Genomic DNA, 17,700 nt, shown 5'->3' on the forward strand with positions numbered 1-17,700 from the left:
ACTGCTATTACTTCCACTTTTACAACCACTAGGAAGTCACTGGATCCCACTCCTTTTGGCCAACGTATTATTAGCGGTCACATGTCAACTGCAATAATTCAGATTCTTCGTATCTACACACATAGGCCCACTAGGCTAGCTAAAATTAAAAAAATAAATAAAAACAGATGATAACAGATGTTGGTAAGGATGTAGAGAGACTAAAACCTTCATATACTGCTGGTGAGAATGTAAAATGGGGCAGTCACTATGGAAAACATTTTTTGTCAAAGAGTTACCATATGACCCAGCAATTCTACTCCTAGAGACATAGCCAAGAGAAATGAAAACATATGTCCACACAAAAACATACACAAATGTTCACAGCAGCATTATTCAATATAACCAAAAACTGGAAACAACTCAAATGTCTATCAATGATGAATGAATTAACAAGATGTGGTAGACCCACATAATGGAATACTATTCAGAAATAAAAAAATAATGAAGTATTGATACATGCTACAAGATGGATGAACCTTCAAAACGTTATGCTAAGTGAAAGAAGCCAGGTACAAAAGATCACATATTACATGATTCCATTTATATGAAATGTTCAGAATAGGCAAATCCATAGAGACAGAAAGTTGATTAGTGATTTCCAGGGGCTGGGAGGAAGTATAGACTGAGGAGTCATTGCTAGGGGGTGTGAACTTTCTTTTTGGGGGGATGACAACGTTCTAAATTTAAATAGTGGTAATGGTTGCACAGCTCTGGGAGTATACTTGAAACCAGTGAATTTTATGGTGTGTGAATTATATCTCAAAAAAGCTGCTTTAAAAACAGAATTAATCAAGCACATAAAGGCAACTACATATCTGGGGAGTGGCAGAAAGGAAAAACGTTAGTCTTCCGGATCTACCGCGCTCTGCCAGGGAGTGCCAGCACCACCACACGAACCTCCTGGGAGGACAGGTGATGTGGGCCCAGCACAAAGGACAAAGTAGGGTGGGTGAGGAGTGAACTCCGTCCTCACCCCCCACCTCCGCTCTCCCCTTATGAAGTAGGATATTTATGATAACAAGTAGAACGTAAGAGGCAGAGTAGGAAGACTATAAGCTCTAGATTTGAAAACCTCTGTTTAAAAGCCGGGGTGTAAACCCGGTTCCCCACATTCCAGCTTGTGACCTTGGACCAATTACTTAACGTCCCTCAGCTTCCTCAACTATAAAATGAGTTTAACAATCGCACCTCCTGTCCCATGGTTGCTGTTAAGGATATCCTAATGCACGCGAAGCCCTTACAAGAGTGTCGTCTGATACAAACTGCTATTGTCGTCATTACCACCATCACTGGTATTGTTCTTTTGGTTCAACAGGCCGACTCTACTCTCCACAGTCAGACAACGGGATGCAGCACAATCACACATGCGCACACGAGCCCTCCCAGGGAAATTCCAATCAAACTCACCAGGGAGCGTGGGCTTGCCCCTCCCTCCACCTACCGATGACAATTACTCTCATAAAGGCGACCAAGGAAGGCAGCACTGGCTGATAACAGCGACAACCACTGAAGGAGTAGAGTCAGGCACATTTTCGGGTGTGCTATATACGTTACTTCACTGAAAGTTCACAACCAACCACGTCACTTTACAGATAAAGGAAAGTGCAAATACACTGAGTAACCACCAAGTTAGTAACACAGTTAAACAAGTCAGAGCTGAAAGTCCAACCGGCATCAGTGCAGCCTATGTCACTTTCCAGTACCTTAGGCTGAACTGGATTTCCAATGGAGGAGTAATTAGGAGCGGAATGAAGAATGAGGGAAGAGTACTTTTGGACTAACACAATTATTTCACACACTCAAGTAACAGGATGCCAGACGATATGCAATGCCATTCGCTCCTTCACTCACTCATTCATTCACACATACATTAAGCACCTATTATGTGCCAGTGTCAATGATAAAAACAATCTTGGAAGGATATGGACTTTAAAAGAGAAAATTACAAAAAATAAAAATAATAATAAGAGAAAACTATAGAAGAATATGGTCAGCACATTAGTAAACAAACAGAGGAATGTGCTGGACAATGAGAAGATCAGGGAACTGTCAACTGCATTCTCAATTGCAGAGACAGTCCCACCCACTGCCTTCAACTTCCTTAAACAAGAATTCAGAGGAAAATACCTGACGCTCATTTTCAATGCCTTTTTCTCCTCTGGAACCCTGATGAATGGAATTTGAAGCTATGCTTCTGAGTCTTCTCTATGATTTGTTTCTATTTGGAAAACTGTGAGCCCACAATCTTTCCCCCTGTACCTCATGGGACAAGCATGTACCCAACTGCAGGACTGACTAGGGGAGGGTGCAGAATGGAGGGTCCATGGCAGAAGGGTCCATCCCAAGAATGGGTTGCAAGAGGGAAGAGGCTGTTTGTTGCAAAGTGCACCACAAGCCCTAAGACATTTATATCCATTCCAGGATTGATACATTCTGACAGACTGAATGGTACGGGGAAGCAATTCATTTCACATTTTATAAAGCACATTTCGCAGGGTAGAGAGCATCAGCTGCATAAACACATCTTAATTTAGTCCTAAAATCCTAACAGGATTTCCATTGTGCTTACAACCACAGAGGTAACACTTAAGGTTCTAATCCTGTCAAAGGGACCAAGCCCTTTTCAATGCTTTCCCTGTAGTAAAGGACAAGGCAATTACCATGAAAGAGAAAGAATAAGGAGAAGATACATGAAATATTTCTTTGGAAGGATAAGCTAAATTCTCAGAGATTTAAAAGGATCAATGTTGAGATGGTAAATAAAAAATACACTAAATTCACTTTAGGAACTAAAGTTTTTCAAATATTTTAAGGTAATGTGTTAACACAATATGATCATATAAATAAGGTGGCAAATACATTCAACAGATAACACAGTATGTATCTTTTTTTTTTTTAAGATTTTGTTTATTTATTTGACAGAGAGAGACACAGCGAGAGAGGGAACACAAGCAGGGGGAGTGGGAGAAGGAGAAGCAGGCTTCCCGCTGAGCAGGGAGCCCGATGTGGGGCTCGATCCCAGGACCCTGGGATCATGACCTGAGCTGAAGGCAGACGCTTAACGACTGAGCCACCCAGGCACCCAACACAGTGTGTATCTTATGAATCACAAGAAAATAAACTGTCAATTAAAATTCTAAGTAAGATTTGATGGACTATTCAGATTGAATTTTTCCTATAAATGCAGTAATTTTATAATGAAAGTTAAACGAAAATTCAGAAAAAAAAAACCTGAGGCTCATTTTCAGTGACAAAATATTCCTGAATTTTGGGGTGCCTGGGTGGCTCAGTTGGTTCGGCTTCCAACTCTTAGTCTCAGCTCAGGTCATGATCTTGGGGTTGTGGGATCGAGCCCCTTGTGGAGCTTCACTGCTCAGCATGGAGTCTGCTTGGGATTCTTTCCTCTTCCTCTCCCTTCCTGTCTCGCACTCTCTCTCTCTTTCTCTCTCTCTCTCAAATAAATAAGTAAAATCTTTAAGAAAATATCCCTGAATTTATAAAGTAATTATGATATTCAGAAGTCATTTCCAGAGTAAGTGCTATAAGAGTAAGCAATAGTGGGGTTCAGAATATCTTTTTAAAACTTGGTATCTGGGCTATACCCTTGGACCAAATCTGGCCAACCCCCTGTTTTTGTACAGAGTTAAGAGTGGTTTTCATAATATCAAAATATTAAAAACAAAAGAATATTACATGACACATGAGTATCATATAAAATCAAGTTTTAGTGTCCATAAATAAATTTTTATTAGAAGAAAGCCAAGCCTATTTGTTTATATAATGGGTATGGCTGCTTTCATGCTCCAAGAGCAGAGCTGAGTAGTTGGACAGAGACATTATGGCCTGCACGGTTAAAGCTATCTACTCTATCTACTCTCTGGTTCTTTACAGAAAAAGTTTGCTGGCTCCTGATCTAGATTCACGATGCTTGTTTATATAGAATAAGCTCTAGATAGATTCTAGTTAAACTTGAGGAAAAGCAACCATATACTTTATATGTATTTGCAACATAGAGGAAGGGACACGACTGTATTATAAAATTATGTGCTATGAAAAAATTATTTTGAAATGTTGCAGGATTATTTTGTGGGACAATGGGCTTTCTTTTCTAGATAGTCATAGGAAGTAAGAAAAATAAAAGTGTTTGAAAACAAAAAAAAGTAAGTAATAGTTACAAATAAGTAAGAATTTAAGCAATATGCTTAAAATTCAATATAAAATAAAACATTAAAAACAAGATATGTGAGAGAAAATACCCATGTTGTATTAGTCCTGAATAGTGCTCAGCATAATTGTTTTCATTTGTCAGAAGAATGATATTGCTAATTCTTGATAATCTATGGTAAAATGCTCATCTCTAAATTTTACTAAAATATCTGTACTAATTATTCTTTATTAGGTGAAATAGAAATTGTTTTCAAATTCGACATATAGCAAATAAGATTTATTTTAAATCATACAAACTGTATATCAAACTTCAATGCCTCTTTCTTGATAGTGCCTATTAAAAGTACTTGACTTGAATCTTTATCAGTATGAAATAAACTGTGTTTGGGTGGAAAATAATTTTGAACTGTCATATGCTGTAGACTGAATACCACAATGTTTAGCTCTCTATTAAAAAAATTAAAAGCTTCCATTTTAAGAAAATTTCATTTTGAAGATGTGTGCATTAAAAAAAATAGATTTCACAATAAGGACAGTATAGAAATCTGTTCACCAATTATTTACTTCAAAATCTAAATTTTTGTTCTAGCTACAGTGACTAACAACCTTTTGTTCATTTTTCTTTGATCTAACAAAGAATGGTAGAAAACAAAGACTTACTTGTTCTTGTTAAGATGTTTAATGACTATTTCAAAAAAAAAGCTGATAATAGCAATAAAAGGAAGCTTAAAAAAAAAGAAAAAGAAAAAAACGTATAAACTCTAAACAGCAAACCCAAACAGGAACATGTTAGAATCCCTCTTAAAATCAGTTGTGTCGGGGCGCCTGGGTGGCTCAGTTGGTTAAGCGACTGCCTTCGGCTCAGGTCATGATCCTGGAGTCCCAGGATCGAGTCCCGCATCGGGCTCCCTGCTCGGCAGGGAGTCTGCTTCTCCCTCTGACCCTCCTCCCTCTCATGCTCTCTGTCTCTCATTCTCTCTCTCTCAAATAAATAAATAAAATCTTTAAAAAAAAAAAAAAAAAAAAAAATCAGTTGTGTCTAATCTACAGATTCCCCATGTCAGGTGCGCGTCAGCTGGCCATCTCTGTACCCAGGACCTGGGACTAGGAATGGTGTCTGTGGAAGTTTGCTCCTTCCTGCTGTGCCAAGAAATCAGAGCTTCGTGGGAGGGGCGAGGATGCGCCAAGACAGCACCGCACTCCTCGGAAGCGCGTACCTTTACCCTCTGGTTATCCACATCGATGACCGTAGCCACGCGAATGAGCCTGGGGTTCCGTCTGTCCACCGCTTCAAGTCTCATGCTTGGCAGAAAACCATGGGGCGTCCGCTGAAAGGTCACGAGAGCACAAGTCAGCAAAACCCAACTGCGCAGACAAGACACGCATGTTTTCTAAAGTGCAATTGTTCTGACTTTGCATTCAGACCCTTCGTACAACTGGAATTCAGGTTGAAGGGCCCTAAGGCTTATGCATATTATTTTATCCAGTTTTATTAAAACCTGTGAGAGGAGAAAGAATTTTCTGGTCATTTTCAAGATAGCTAAAAAGAGATTAAATCATAAATTCGTTAATGATCACAAGATTCAGAAAAGGTTCTAATTTATTAACAGTTTATTTATTTGTTTAGATTTTTTTCTGAAATTAACTCTATAAATTAAGAAACTGTTAACTATTCTCACTGCCCAGTTTTGGAATGTATGACCCAGAAGACAAAATTATTTAGTAAATAATAAGAAAGGATAAACATAATCCTTTATAAATTTAAATTTTAAAATAGGTAAAAGCTGCATGACTATTACAGGTAACTGTTCTAAAATCATACCACAATGTAATTTAAAGCCATAACCTGTGCTTTTGTAACATAAGCATGTTAAAAACTGTATTAATTAAGCTTTCTTCCAACTCTTAAAATGCTAGGAACCAGGACTCTATAATGATGGACCTTCAGAAAACACTAAAAAAAACTGAATGGGAAAAAATACACTGGGACTTACCAAATCACTGGCACCAAAGAAATATAAAAACCAAAAATCAAAGTTAAAAGATAACTCCAACAGTGTTCACAGGTTGGCAGAAAGTTTCACTTTGAAAGCTATTACACATAAAAGTATTCAATTGACCTTATTGAAAATGAAAGTGTATTGAATTCCTCAAGTCTAGAAATGGCAATAGGAAAATAAAACCTTCATGATACGCGAGTAATAAACAGTTAAATCTTTCTCCAGTACCTCGTTTGTTTCTCTCCAGCTTTTGTGGAAGCATATTTTCTCCAAAATGCATTATTACATCTACTAAATGGAATACACAGACTATAATTAGGTCTTTGATGCTTGAAATTCTTTCTGCTCTCCCCAAGGTCAGTGTCTTGATAACAAAGGTAACAGTTTCAGATTGCAGATGCCAAAGATACATAGCTTGAGGTGAATCCATAATAACCCCATGTCAGAGCCTGGAAGTTGCATTTTTAACTAAATCAGAGTTTTATTTTCTTGTAATTTTCTTCTTGGAAAAGTAAAATGAGCTTTGACAGAAAGCAAAAGAGAAAAAGATAATACAAGAAGCTGGTATTCTGCTTATTGAGTTTCTGCAATTCTTCAAGTCCTTTCAAGCACTCTGGGACTTCTAGCCTTCTTAATTTGATTACACTTATTTTCCAAATCCAGCCATTCTATAATCAATTTTTTTAAAAAAATGAAATAGCATTTTGTTTCAAATCCCTTGTGATCCCTAGAAAACTTTTTATAAATGAAATTATATGTGGAAGCCCACTATATAAAACTCTGATTAAAGATGAGTCAGGAAGCCCGGAGCACACAATTTGAAAACCGCTTTAGACATAAATATCTCTAACTATACTATCAATGCACTGTCTTTTACCAAATAATTCATGCTTGGTTCAACCCTGCAATAAATGTATAAGGACAAATTTGAACTTAAAAGTTGGTGTTCTAACAAATGCTAAAAGCAATGTTTCCCTCAAAATGGATAAAAGCAGAGCACACGCAGGCTACATACAATTCGCCTATCTTATTATAGCGTCATGGACATTCAAACAGTCCCAAGACTGTGAAAGTACAGAGTTCCCACTTGATGGACAAATACAAGTAGAAATGAAGGACTCCACCATTATCTGAGGTTAATGAGGTGCCTTCAACTGCATGAGGGTGTAGGGCTACCGGGCTTTTCAAGTAGGGAAACCATCGTTACTTTTGTGTAGAGGAACGATAGTAAGTGAATCACCTCCTTTGTGGCTTTAACTGAAAACAAGGCAGATTGGTTATAAAAATAACATTTGACTTTAAGAAGAAAAATCTAGAATAATTTAAACCTGTCAAATGAAGTCAACATGTACATTGCTTAAAGGTGAGAGTGTATTCAGATACAAACTTACCATTTTAAAAACTTTGGCAGGAACAGCATTAGTTTGAGTAGCTTCCAGATATTCTGTCCAGGAAAAATTTTCTGGATCAGGATAACCTGATGAAAATATATATATATACATATCAAAAGATTATTCATTGACATTTTGATTCCCATGGACTCTAAGACATCTGACCTACTGTTAACTGAATGCTCACTATTTAATAGCCCCTATGCTAAGAACCTCACCTACATTACCTTACTTGTCTATTTTAACCTCTGAGAGGGCTCTTTCATCCCCACTAAGGCAAGAGAGCACTCATTCATTGGCTCATATTCATTCACTCAACAAGGTCAAGGTCAAATGGTGCTGTGCATACTTGGCAGAGCCAGGTTACACCCAGAAGGCCTCCTTAGAAGTTTGAAAAAAACTTAAAATCACTGTCTGACCTCAGACAATGAACTGGTAATCTTTCTAATTCCTCCAATACTGTTGCCTCTATTAGGGTTTTATTCTCTTAATTACAACTCTGTAATTGCAATTTCCCAGGTTTGCCATTTATAACTGCAATTTAAAAATACGTATTGGTATAACATGGCATAAAGCACTCTATGTTTAAAAAAAATTCTAATTGGGTTTCTTGTTTCTCTTTACATTTATGTTATCTTATTCCTAATTACATTACATTACCTATTATTGTGCTGTTTTCTTTTTCCTTTAAAGGAATAAGTACTTAGATTTATTCATCAGCTCTACTGTATTCGTTTCTCTTTTCTAATTATTTCATCTGCTGCTTTTACTCTTATTACTTTACTCATATTTCCCTTAGGTTTGTTTTTACTTGTCAAATTGAATTATAAAGAAAATTAATTTATTTTCATTTTTTAAATAATAGAAGCAATCAAGACTATGAACTTACAGCCAAACTATGGAAAGAGCCTAGATGTCCATCAACAGATGAATGGACAAAGAAGATGTGGTATATACATACAATTGAATATTATGCAGCCATCAAAAAAATGAAATCTTGCCATTTGCAACGATGTGGATGGAACTAGAGGGTATTATGCTAAGCGAAATAAGTCAATCAGAGAAAGGCAATTATCATATGATCTCACTGATATGAGGAATTTGAGAAACAAGACAGAGGATCATAGGGGAAGGGAGGGAAAAATGAAACAAGATGAAACCAGAGAGGGAGACAAACCCTAAGAGGCTCTTAATCTCAGGAAACAAACTGAGGGTTGCTGGAGGGGTGGGGAGGGATGGAGTGGCTGGGTGATGGACACTGGGGAGGGTATGTACTACGGTGAGCGCTGTGAATTGTGTAAGACTGATGAATCACAGACCTGTAACCCTGAAACAAATAATACATTATATGTTAATAAAAATAATTTTAAAAAAAGACTATGAACTTAACCATTGTTGCCCCTGAATACAGCTTTAGACACCTGGACAAACTTTTATGACATTTTTATTTTTCTCACCTTTATTTTCTCAAAAACAATTATTATTACAATCTATAATTGTCACCTTCATTTAGTCACTGGCCAAATATTTATTTAAGAGATATCTCAAATGGCTAATTTTTGTAGTTGTTTAAAATATTAATAATAGTATCTAGTTTAGCACATGGCAGTTTCAGAATGTCACATGGTCTGTACAATTCCTATTTGGAGACTTTAGGATTTCTTTTTGGCCTAATATAGGATCAATAGTCAAAATTTTTTTTAAGTATATACATATACATACATATGTTTTAAGGTATAATATCAGTATGCATTAATTCAATATAAAGAGCTGTATTATTCAAAAATCTGTTTATTCTTTATTTAAGTAAAAAACCTGAAGCAATATGCTAAAATATCTAAAATAGTTTTTCTGTACAGTGTTCTAGTATCTCTGATAATTTTTTCTTCATATTTAAACTTCTTACTAAAATATATTTAAAGAAAAATACACAAATCAAGTAAACAGCTTGAAAATTATTCACAAAATTAGCATAGCCCTGTAACCAGAACCCAGGACACCCCCTCCCCATTGTGCTCCCTTCCAGTCACTGCCTCCTCTCTGCAAAGAGAAACTCTTATCCCCTAAGATTAGTTCTACTTGTTCCATTTTTTCCTTTGTATAAATGGAATCATATGGTATGTGCTCATTTGTGGTAGACAGTCTTTGCTCAGCACTCTGTGAGGTTCACGTAGATTGCTGTATGCAGAACATTTGCTTTCCCTGCTGTATAGTAGTCCATTGGGTGAGGGTTTTACAATTTATTTATCCATTCTATTGGTGATAGTCATTGGGTAGTTTTGATGTGGGAAAGTGGATTATGGAAAGTGCTGCTACAGACATTCTAGTACAGAAATATACACGTCTGTTGGAATGTATCCAGGAGTAAAACTGCATGGGGTACTTTGCTTAATATTTTGATGTTACGTTACTTAGCACAGAAAAGCATATGTAATGTTCACTAGTAATTGCGCTTTTTATTTAACATAGAAAAAAAATGTCCCTTTTGGACACCTTGATTGCATTTTGCATCAAATTCTTCTTTTTTACTAAAAATTAAGTTGTATGCCATCCTGATATTTTCTGTTTATGTTTTATTGATAAAAATTTTCCCCATCTTTTTTACTTTTAAATTCTTTTGTTTCAGGTGTATCTATTCTAAACATCTTCTAAATGGATTTTGGAAAACATTTACATTTACTTTCATAACTGGTTTACTTTATCTCACTTCTGTAAACATGTTTTAAGCTGGAGTTTTTTTAAAAAGCTCTCTTAGGGTTTCCTTTGCTTTTTGTCCTTGTCTATATGAGTTATGTTACATGCCCTCTGTTTCAATAATTATTTGTGCACTCATTTCCTTTTGTAGCTCATATTATTAATGACTGTCCAAACTCACTCCTTGTATTTTGGATGTCCACATGTATGCATGGGTTCTGGATATGCTCATATCACACCCCTTCAGCACCAGGTCCCCTCCTCCCTGCTCCAGGTTCCTCACCAGGGGCCTGGACAGCAGATTCCGTGGAATGGTGACTAAAGAAAGCAGCGTGTAGCGGGCTGAGGGATGAACGTGCAGTGATTAAGAGAGGGAGCAATTAGTCCTGCTCCAGCCCCTTAAAGAAATCTGGCAGGCTGCTATGAAAGAAATCATCTTTTTCACACCTTTTTGTGATCAATAAGTGAAAACAGAAAAAGTCACTGTTTTAAATGTTTCTGAAGCAATAACTTCCTCTACGGCACTCTCCAGAAATGAGCTACGTATATACACAAAAAAGAAAACATGTATTACATACATCTTCCCTGTTCAAAGAGCCCAAGAAGAGGAGAATGTCTCATTTCCTAGGGAGGCCTGCAAAAGCCATCTGCTCCCCCTGTCTTCCTCCGGGACCCCATCCTGAGTCCTGCTTCACCTGGCGGGGGGGAGGCAGAAGTGGGGCAACAGAGGAAGGGGCAAGAGCCAGATACTTTCACACAGCTGTGTGGCAATGACACAGAAGCTTTTCAAAAGTTTACATTCCTTCTAGTTTCAAGAAATATATGAGACCACCCCATGGAACAACAGCCTTTAACCTCTTCACTTGTCTCAAAGAAGAAACATCTAACTGGTTTCCCTTTATTAGTTACCTCTCTACTGATTATTCCATTTACACTAAGTCATTTATTCCTCACGTAGGCTGTGAGGTGTGCCTGTTCATCCTCATTTGATAAGTGAGGCTCAGAGAACATGAGCAGCTTGCTCAGTGTTATACAGTTAGGAAGCGGAAGAAATGGTATTTGAACAATTGTGTCTGACTCCATTACCCACATACTCAACCACTGCTTCTCCCTAGTACTGTAACCCAGAGCTCCATGGTCCAAGGAGGTCCATCCTCCAAGGTCTCAGGACTGGGAGTGTGAGCTCCCCCTGGAGGCCAAGGTGTAGTATGGCAAGGGTGAGAGTGGGAACATCGCTCGATTGGAGGCAGGCTGTAGATACAAATGCATTTATTCACGTCCCACCTCTTTCCACACTATTGAGAGATTAGCACTTCCGAGATGGGCAAAGGCTGAGGCAAGATGAGGTGCATGCTGCGGTTGTGGGCACAGGTGGCTGAACTAAACAAGGGATATGTGTCAGATATTGGGATCAAGGAACTACAAAGCAGGGCACCTGCCAGGCAGCCCCTGGATTTCCCCATGGTACTGGCAGTTCTCTGGAGAAGAGGAAGACCCAGGTGACAAATGTCTTCAATTAACGTTAGCACATAACTAGAAGGCAACCAGATAACAGCCAGAGGAGGGAGGAGGTGTGGTGGAGTGAAGAGCTTAAACCCTTAAGAGGCTTCTCTGAAGAGCTGAGAACTGTCCTAGGAGAAGCAGCAGGACTATTCAGAAGAAGCAAAATGTGCTACCCCAAGAGGGTGACGAGAAAGCCCTGTGTGAAAAAGCTGCAAGATGGAGGTCAATTCCAGTGCTTGGAGTAACAAAAATTGAGGGTCAATAAAAAGTCCATAAAGAGGATACACATATGGGATGGGCACAAAAATGGAGAAACTTAAGGTCAAACCAAGTTAAATGTAAGTGAAAACATACCTAAATCTTTCATTCCAAGGACTACTTATATCACCCGGGGAAAAGCAAGTCCTTACCACTCTGACCTCATCTCCCTTTCACTCTGCTCCTGCTCCAACTAGGACACATTCAACTTCCTCCCTCCTCAAGGTCTTACACCTGCTGCTCCTTTACAGGGAAGTTCTCCCCATGGACCCTCCGGACTGCCCACCTCACCTCCTTTAAGTTGTTCCTCAAATATCACATCCTCAGTATGTCCTTCCCTGAACTCCCTGTATATAAAAAACTCCCTCTCCAAATACATGTGCCCTTCCTAACCTCTTTACCTGTTTTATCTTTCTACATAGCACTTACCACCAATTAACTTATTATATAAATATTTTACATATTTGTTCTCTCGCTTTCTAAGAACGTTATATAACTGCCTTATGACAGGGATTTGTTTACTTCACTGCTCTTTTCTCTGAGTCTAGAACAGTGCCTACTATGTAGTTATCACTCAATAAATACTTGGCAAATATTTGCCAAATAACTGAAATGTGTTTCTTAATAAGTTTGCATCTGATATTGTGGTGGCCACGAATGACAGATATGTGAGCCAAAATTATATTGGTCTAGCCTCAAAATAATGAATGGAATGCAGATATAAAGTTGTTTGCCTGCTGGTGTTGGTGGTATTCAGAGGTGCCATTAGAACAAGCTGATGCTCCTGCACCAATACTGGATAAGATTCCAAATAGCACTAGAGACTAGACCGTACCAGGGGAAGGCCATTTGATGTGCGGCATCTGTGCAAGGCAAATGTAATACTCCTCAACTGTTTGTTCCATATTAGAAAGACCCACTTATGTGTCAGATTGGTTACAGACTCTTCTTATAACAACATCCTCCATTATTTTACCTCTAGGAACAATAGCCTCAAAAGAAACATAATTTTGCCACAGAAACAGTCTAAAGAATTAGGATCATGAATAGATAGCACAAGCCCTTAAGTTCCTGGCATTCTGGTCTGTGTAACCTGTCCCATGAACCCAGAGAAGCATGACAATCATAATTATATCAGTGGCCAATCCAGGAACCAAAAATCATAGGCATCCCAGGACAAGCAGTTTTTTGGTAATGGACAATAGTCCTGTTTAATAACCAGCAATAAAAAAGGATGTGCCAAGAGTCTTACTGAGAAGGTTCAGTCAGCACAAACAGAATATTGATAGGTTTAAGAGGGCACTTCATCTAACTCTTCATTGTATTGATGAGGGAAGTGAGACCTGGCATTTTAAGTGACTTGTCTAAGGCACGACAACTAATAACGAGGCCAAAGAGCCCTGGTCTCCTGGGCAGCAAGCTACAGAAACCAAGACTTCTAAAGAGTTACTTTGAGGTTTGGTGAGTGCTCTGTAGGCTGCTGGGCACTAAGGCCGAGAGGAAGCATCCAGAGAGGAATGAGAGCCATAGAACTAGTCCTGCTGAAGCCCTCACAGGCTTTGGCCATCATTTCAAGAGAATGGATTTTCTAAGAATGCCCCTCAGACACTGCCTATTTATTTCTCTGTTTTGGGTAGCTCTGACAAGGCAGGAAGGTAACTTATCCAAACGTCCAGGCCTCCCGATGGTAGAGACTGCACACAGTTCCCACTGACTCCACTCAGTAGGCTCTGCACACATGGAGCAGCTCTTTGTGAAAACGATGTTAACATCATGGAACTGCTAGTATTCCATGTCAGACAGTGCTACACTATTTAGTACAAAAGAAATACAAGACATGAGGACAATCAGTCATCCCAATCACTGCTAAGCCTAATTCAGGTGAACTTAATTTTGTTTTCAAAAAATAGGTTGAAACTGACCTCACAGTGATGGGACCTTAGATGCCAAAGTCTTGGCCTCATATTCAGCTCATCACAATCAAAGTTAAAATATCCTTTCTGACCAGAGAATACAAGTGAGACTCCCTAATACTTATAACAGTATGTCAGATTTGTTCCTTGATCATCAGATCCTAAAGCACAGAGAACTTTTTGATCTATAGAATAAACTATCAGTACTTCAAGTACTTATCAAGGAGCTCATTTTGAAATTGATTGTTTTGCTCAAAGTATGGCTGAGATGAAGTGTATTAAGAATAGACTAAGGCAACAGAGTCTCTTCTCTAGTGAAATCACTTTCAGAATAAAAAACAAAATAAAAAAAACAATCTGGACTACATTGGATGAGCTCCCAGCAAAACTTGTCTCCAAAATGACCACAGCTCCCACGGTACCTAATCCAACCCAGTGCTTGGTAGATGACAGGCATTCAAGATGGGGTAATTGCCTCTATTTCTCTCTGTCCCTCTGTCTCTCCCTCTCTTTCTGCCCCTGTCTGTCTCTCTCAATACCTCACATTATAGAAAACATACTGGTTATTTTGCTTCTATTTTTCTCTCAGTTTCACTAACCACACAATATTCCACTGAGTAATATTCCATAACTAAAAATCCTTACATGTTATGTCTATATTGTTCTTTGTTATATCCTTAGCTCTTAGCTGGGCCTCATGCTTAGTAGGTACTTAATATCTGTTCAATTAAATAATTAATAATACACATTTTTCTCTGAACTCTTACATTCCTTATGCCAATAGAATCTATCCATAGGAAACAGCAAAATGCCATTTAAAATATAGTAATTCCGTGTGCCTAAAAAAAGTTAATAGTTAATGCTGCAATTAAATACAAGATTTATTTATACTGTAAATTTTGCTAATGTAATTTTAGCTTTGCAAAGAAATTGTGAAGTCAAGTTAAGTAGTTATTTGGTATCAAAACATAATTTGCTAAAATATTTCTATGTGCTCCTCAAACGTCTAGAATATTTGCTAATAATATGTCCAGCAAATTGATGATTCTAGAGAATCTATGGAAACCAATGGCTGTTACTCCTATGAACTACATTTCATTACCTCTCAAAATATAAATTATTATAGTTTTATTTCTAGAAATAATCTTGCATTTAGCATACATTCACAACCAGTCTGAATGCTAGACTTCCAATTTAAAGATGTAGAAATGAGCATATACATTTAGCTCCATTCTCTTCTAAATGCCACCAAAATATCAATAAAGGCATTTTTTAAATGAATACTTATCAACAGAGAAAATGCTGAATTAATTTTGATGCAATACATAATGGAATATTATGTAGCCTTTATAAAGAATTAAAATTATACCAAATGATTTGGAAGAGATCTGCCGTGAGACAGAGCAGAGCAAGACAAAAAGATAATGGAAAAATATGTATATAATTCCATTTTTGCACAAGCAATTTTTTTTAAAGATTTTATTTATTTATTTGACAGAGAGAGAGATAGCGAGAGCAGGAACACAAGCAGGGGGAGTGGGAGAGGGAGAAACAGGCTTCCCGCCAAGCAGGGAGCCCAACATGGGCTCGATCCCAGGACCCTGGATCATGACCTGAGCCAAAGGCAGACGCCTAACAACTGAGTCACCCAGGCACCCCATGCACAAGCAATTATTTTAAAAGGATACGGATTCACAAATATATAGATGTATGAGTGTGTATGTGTACATGTATATGCAATCATATGGGAATTAACAAAATATAGATAGCATAGGATTGCTAATAGTTTAATCATTTTCCTTTTCCTCCTGGGAAAATACATTTCCTGGATTCCCATGCTGTTAAGTGTAGCTATGTAACTGAGTTCTGGCCCATGCATGTGGGTAGAAATGATGTAATAAGCTTTAGAGGCCCAACTTCTGAGTTGGGCCCCTAAAGCCATCTCATGTGCAAACATCAGTTCTTTTCCCACTTTCAGGCTTTGCCAAAAGATCCCCAAGGACCTGGAGGAGCCCCAGCCCCAGGATAATTACATGGGGCAGAACTAACTATAACTGCACTATGAGAGGAACAAGAAAGCAATTCTTAATGTGTTAAGGTACTAAAATTTTGCAGTCATTTGATATGCTAGTTAGCTCATGGTAATTAATACAGAGGGATTAGCACCAATTGTGATTTCCTTGAGAGGAGTAACTAACTTAAGTGGAAAAAGAAACAAAACGTTTTTAAAAACAGGATGAGAAATGAAGGAGGGGGAACCATGAGAGACTATGGACTCTGAGAAACAAATTGAGGGTTCTAGAGGGGAGGGGGGTGGGGGGATGGGTTAGCCTGGTGATGGGTATTAAGGAGGGCTTGTACTGAATGGAGCACTGGGTGTTATACACAAACAATGAATCATGGAACACTACATCAAAAACTAATGTAATGTATGGTGATTAACATAACATAATCAAATAAAATAAAACCAGGATAAATAAAATGTAGTCTATGCAAAATAAATAAATAAATACAAAAAACAATACTAGTATAAAGATATGAAGCCACATTGAGAATAGGTAAAAAGACAAAAGTAGATGAGAAATGTCAACAGAAATCCCTGGAAGTGTGAAAAGGAAATAAATGAATGAAAATTGACTTCACAGTACTGAGAAAGCTAAAACAAATCTGTTAAAGGAGCAAGTTAATTTATGTTATAGAACCCTGGAAAGCTTCAGTAACTGCAGGCATCAGATACTTCTGAAGGCAGCAGTGTGGGGCTAACAGCAGATGCTTGTTTTCAAGTCCATAATAGAAACTGTTAGGCACACTAGGTCACCTACCTTGCCCCATACAACTATGCAACTATCCCTCCCACATTAAGGCCAAAGGCTGGAGGATTTAGCCTCTGGACAGGTTGAAACAAAGAAGGTATAGACTTTGGGATCTAACACAGTGATGAAGCCTATTCATAGAACAATAGCCACTTGCAGTACCTGGATCTCAAATTGCGGGCAGCCCTCTCCCCCACCCTCAAAAACTCCCATGACCGCCCCCCCGCCACACAGACACCCCAGTCAGAAGGAGGAAGAAGAGCCTTTCATGTAGGAACCGACCCAGAAGTCCTAGTTATGACACTTTGGGGTATCCAACTAAAACATTATGGTTAACATCTCAGCACCCCACAGGAATGCTCACAATTTCAGAATCCCATTAGGGCACCCAGAGACTTTACTCTGCTTCTCAGGACCTTATTCTTAAAAATGAAAGGACAATTAAGATTCACCAGAGAGCTGAGGAACCTAATAAACAGATACTAAAACAAGCAAATACAATAACAAAAAAAGGAAATTTGAGAAAAGAGACAATATAAGGAAGATTTAAACCAGTAAGTTTAAAAAGTAGATGAACCTCGAATTCGATATCCTTAGAGAAATAAGAGAAGACTCATAAAATAAGAATGCTATTGGAAACTAAGGGAGAATGCCATTTCTGTGTAGAATGTAGAAAGCCACAGAAGACTGTTACTCACTCCCTAACAATGAGAAACAGCCAGATACTCTGAAAAATTATAAATTTCCTGTAGCCATCAAAGAGCTGAAGTTCCAAGGAAAAAAAGTAATGGAAATCTAAGGAGGCACGTACCTCTGGGGACAGCTGAGAAACTCAAATATTTAACCTGTGGCAGAACACTAGAGGGAAAGGTGATCCCACCCAAGTAAGAAAAAATCAGCTAACATTTAAGTAAATTCT

At 38.1% G+C, this 17,700-nt stretch overlaps 1 protein-coding gene across 2 annotated transcripts in view; it reads right to left on the reverse strand.

The window, feature by feature from the left end:
• Positions 1 to 17,700, reverse strand: part of L3MBTL4 (L3MBTL histone methyl-lysine binding protein 4) — a 485,331-nt gene that overhangs the window by 261,243 nt on the left and 206,388 nt on the right. For both annotated transcript variants that reach the window (XM_078060581.1, XM_078060580.1), the window contains exons 11-12: positions 7,601 to 7,686; positions 5,427 to 5,537 (exon numbers count right to left, since the gene is read on the reverse strand). In XM_078060581.1, coding sequence (XP_077916707.1) covers positions 5,427 to 5,537; positions 7,601 to 7,686 — 197 coding nt within the window. The remainder of the gene's footprint in view (positions 1 to 5,426; positions 5,538 to 7,600; positions 7,687 to 17,700) is intronic.

Source organism: Halichoerus grypus, chromosome 13, assembly GCF_964656455.1.
Source record: "Halichoerus grypus chromosome 13, mHalGry1.hap1.1, whole genome shotgun sequence".
Classification (NCBI taxonomy): domain Eukaryota; kingdom Metazoa; phylum Chordata; class Mammalia; order Carnivora; family Phocidae; genus Halichoerus; species Halichoerus grypus.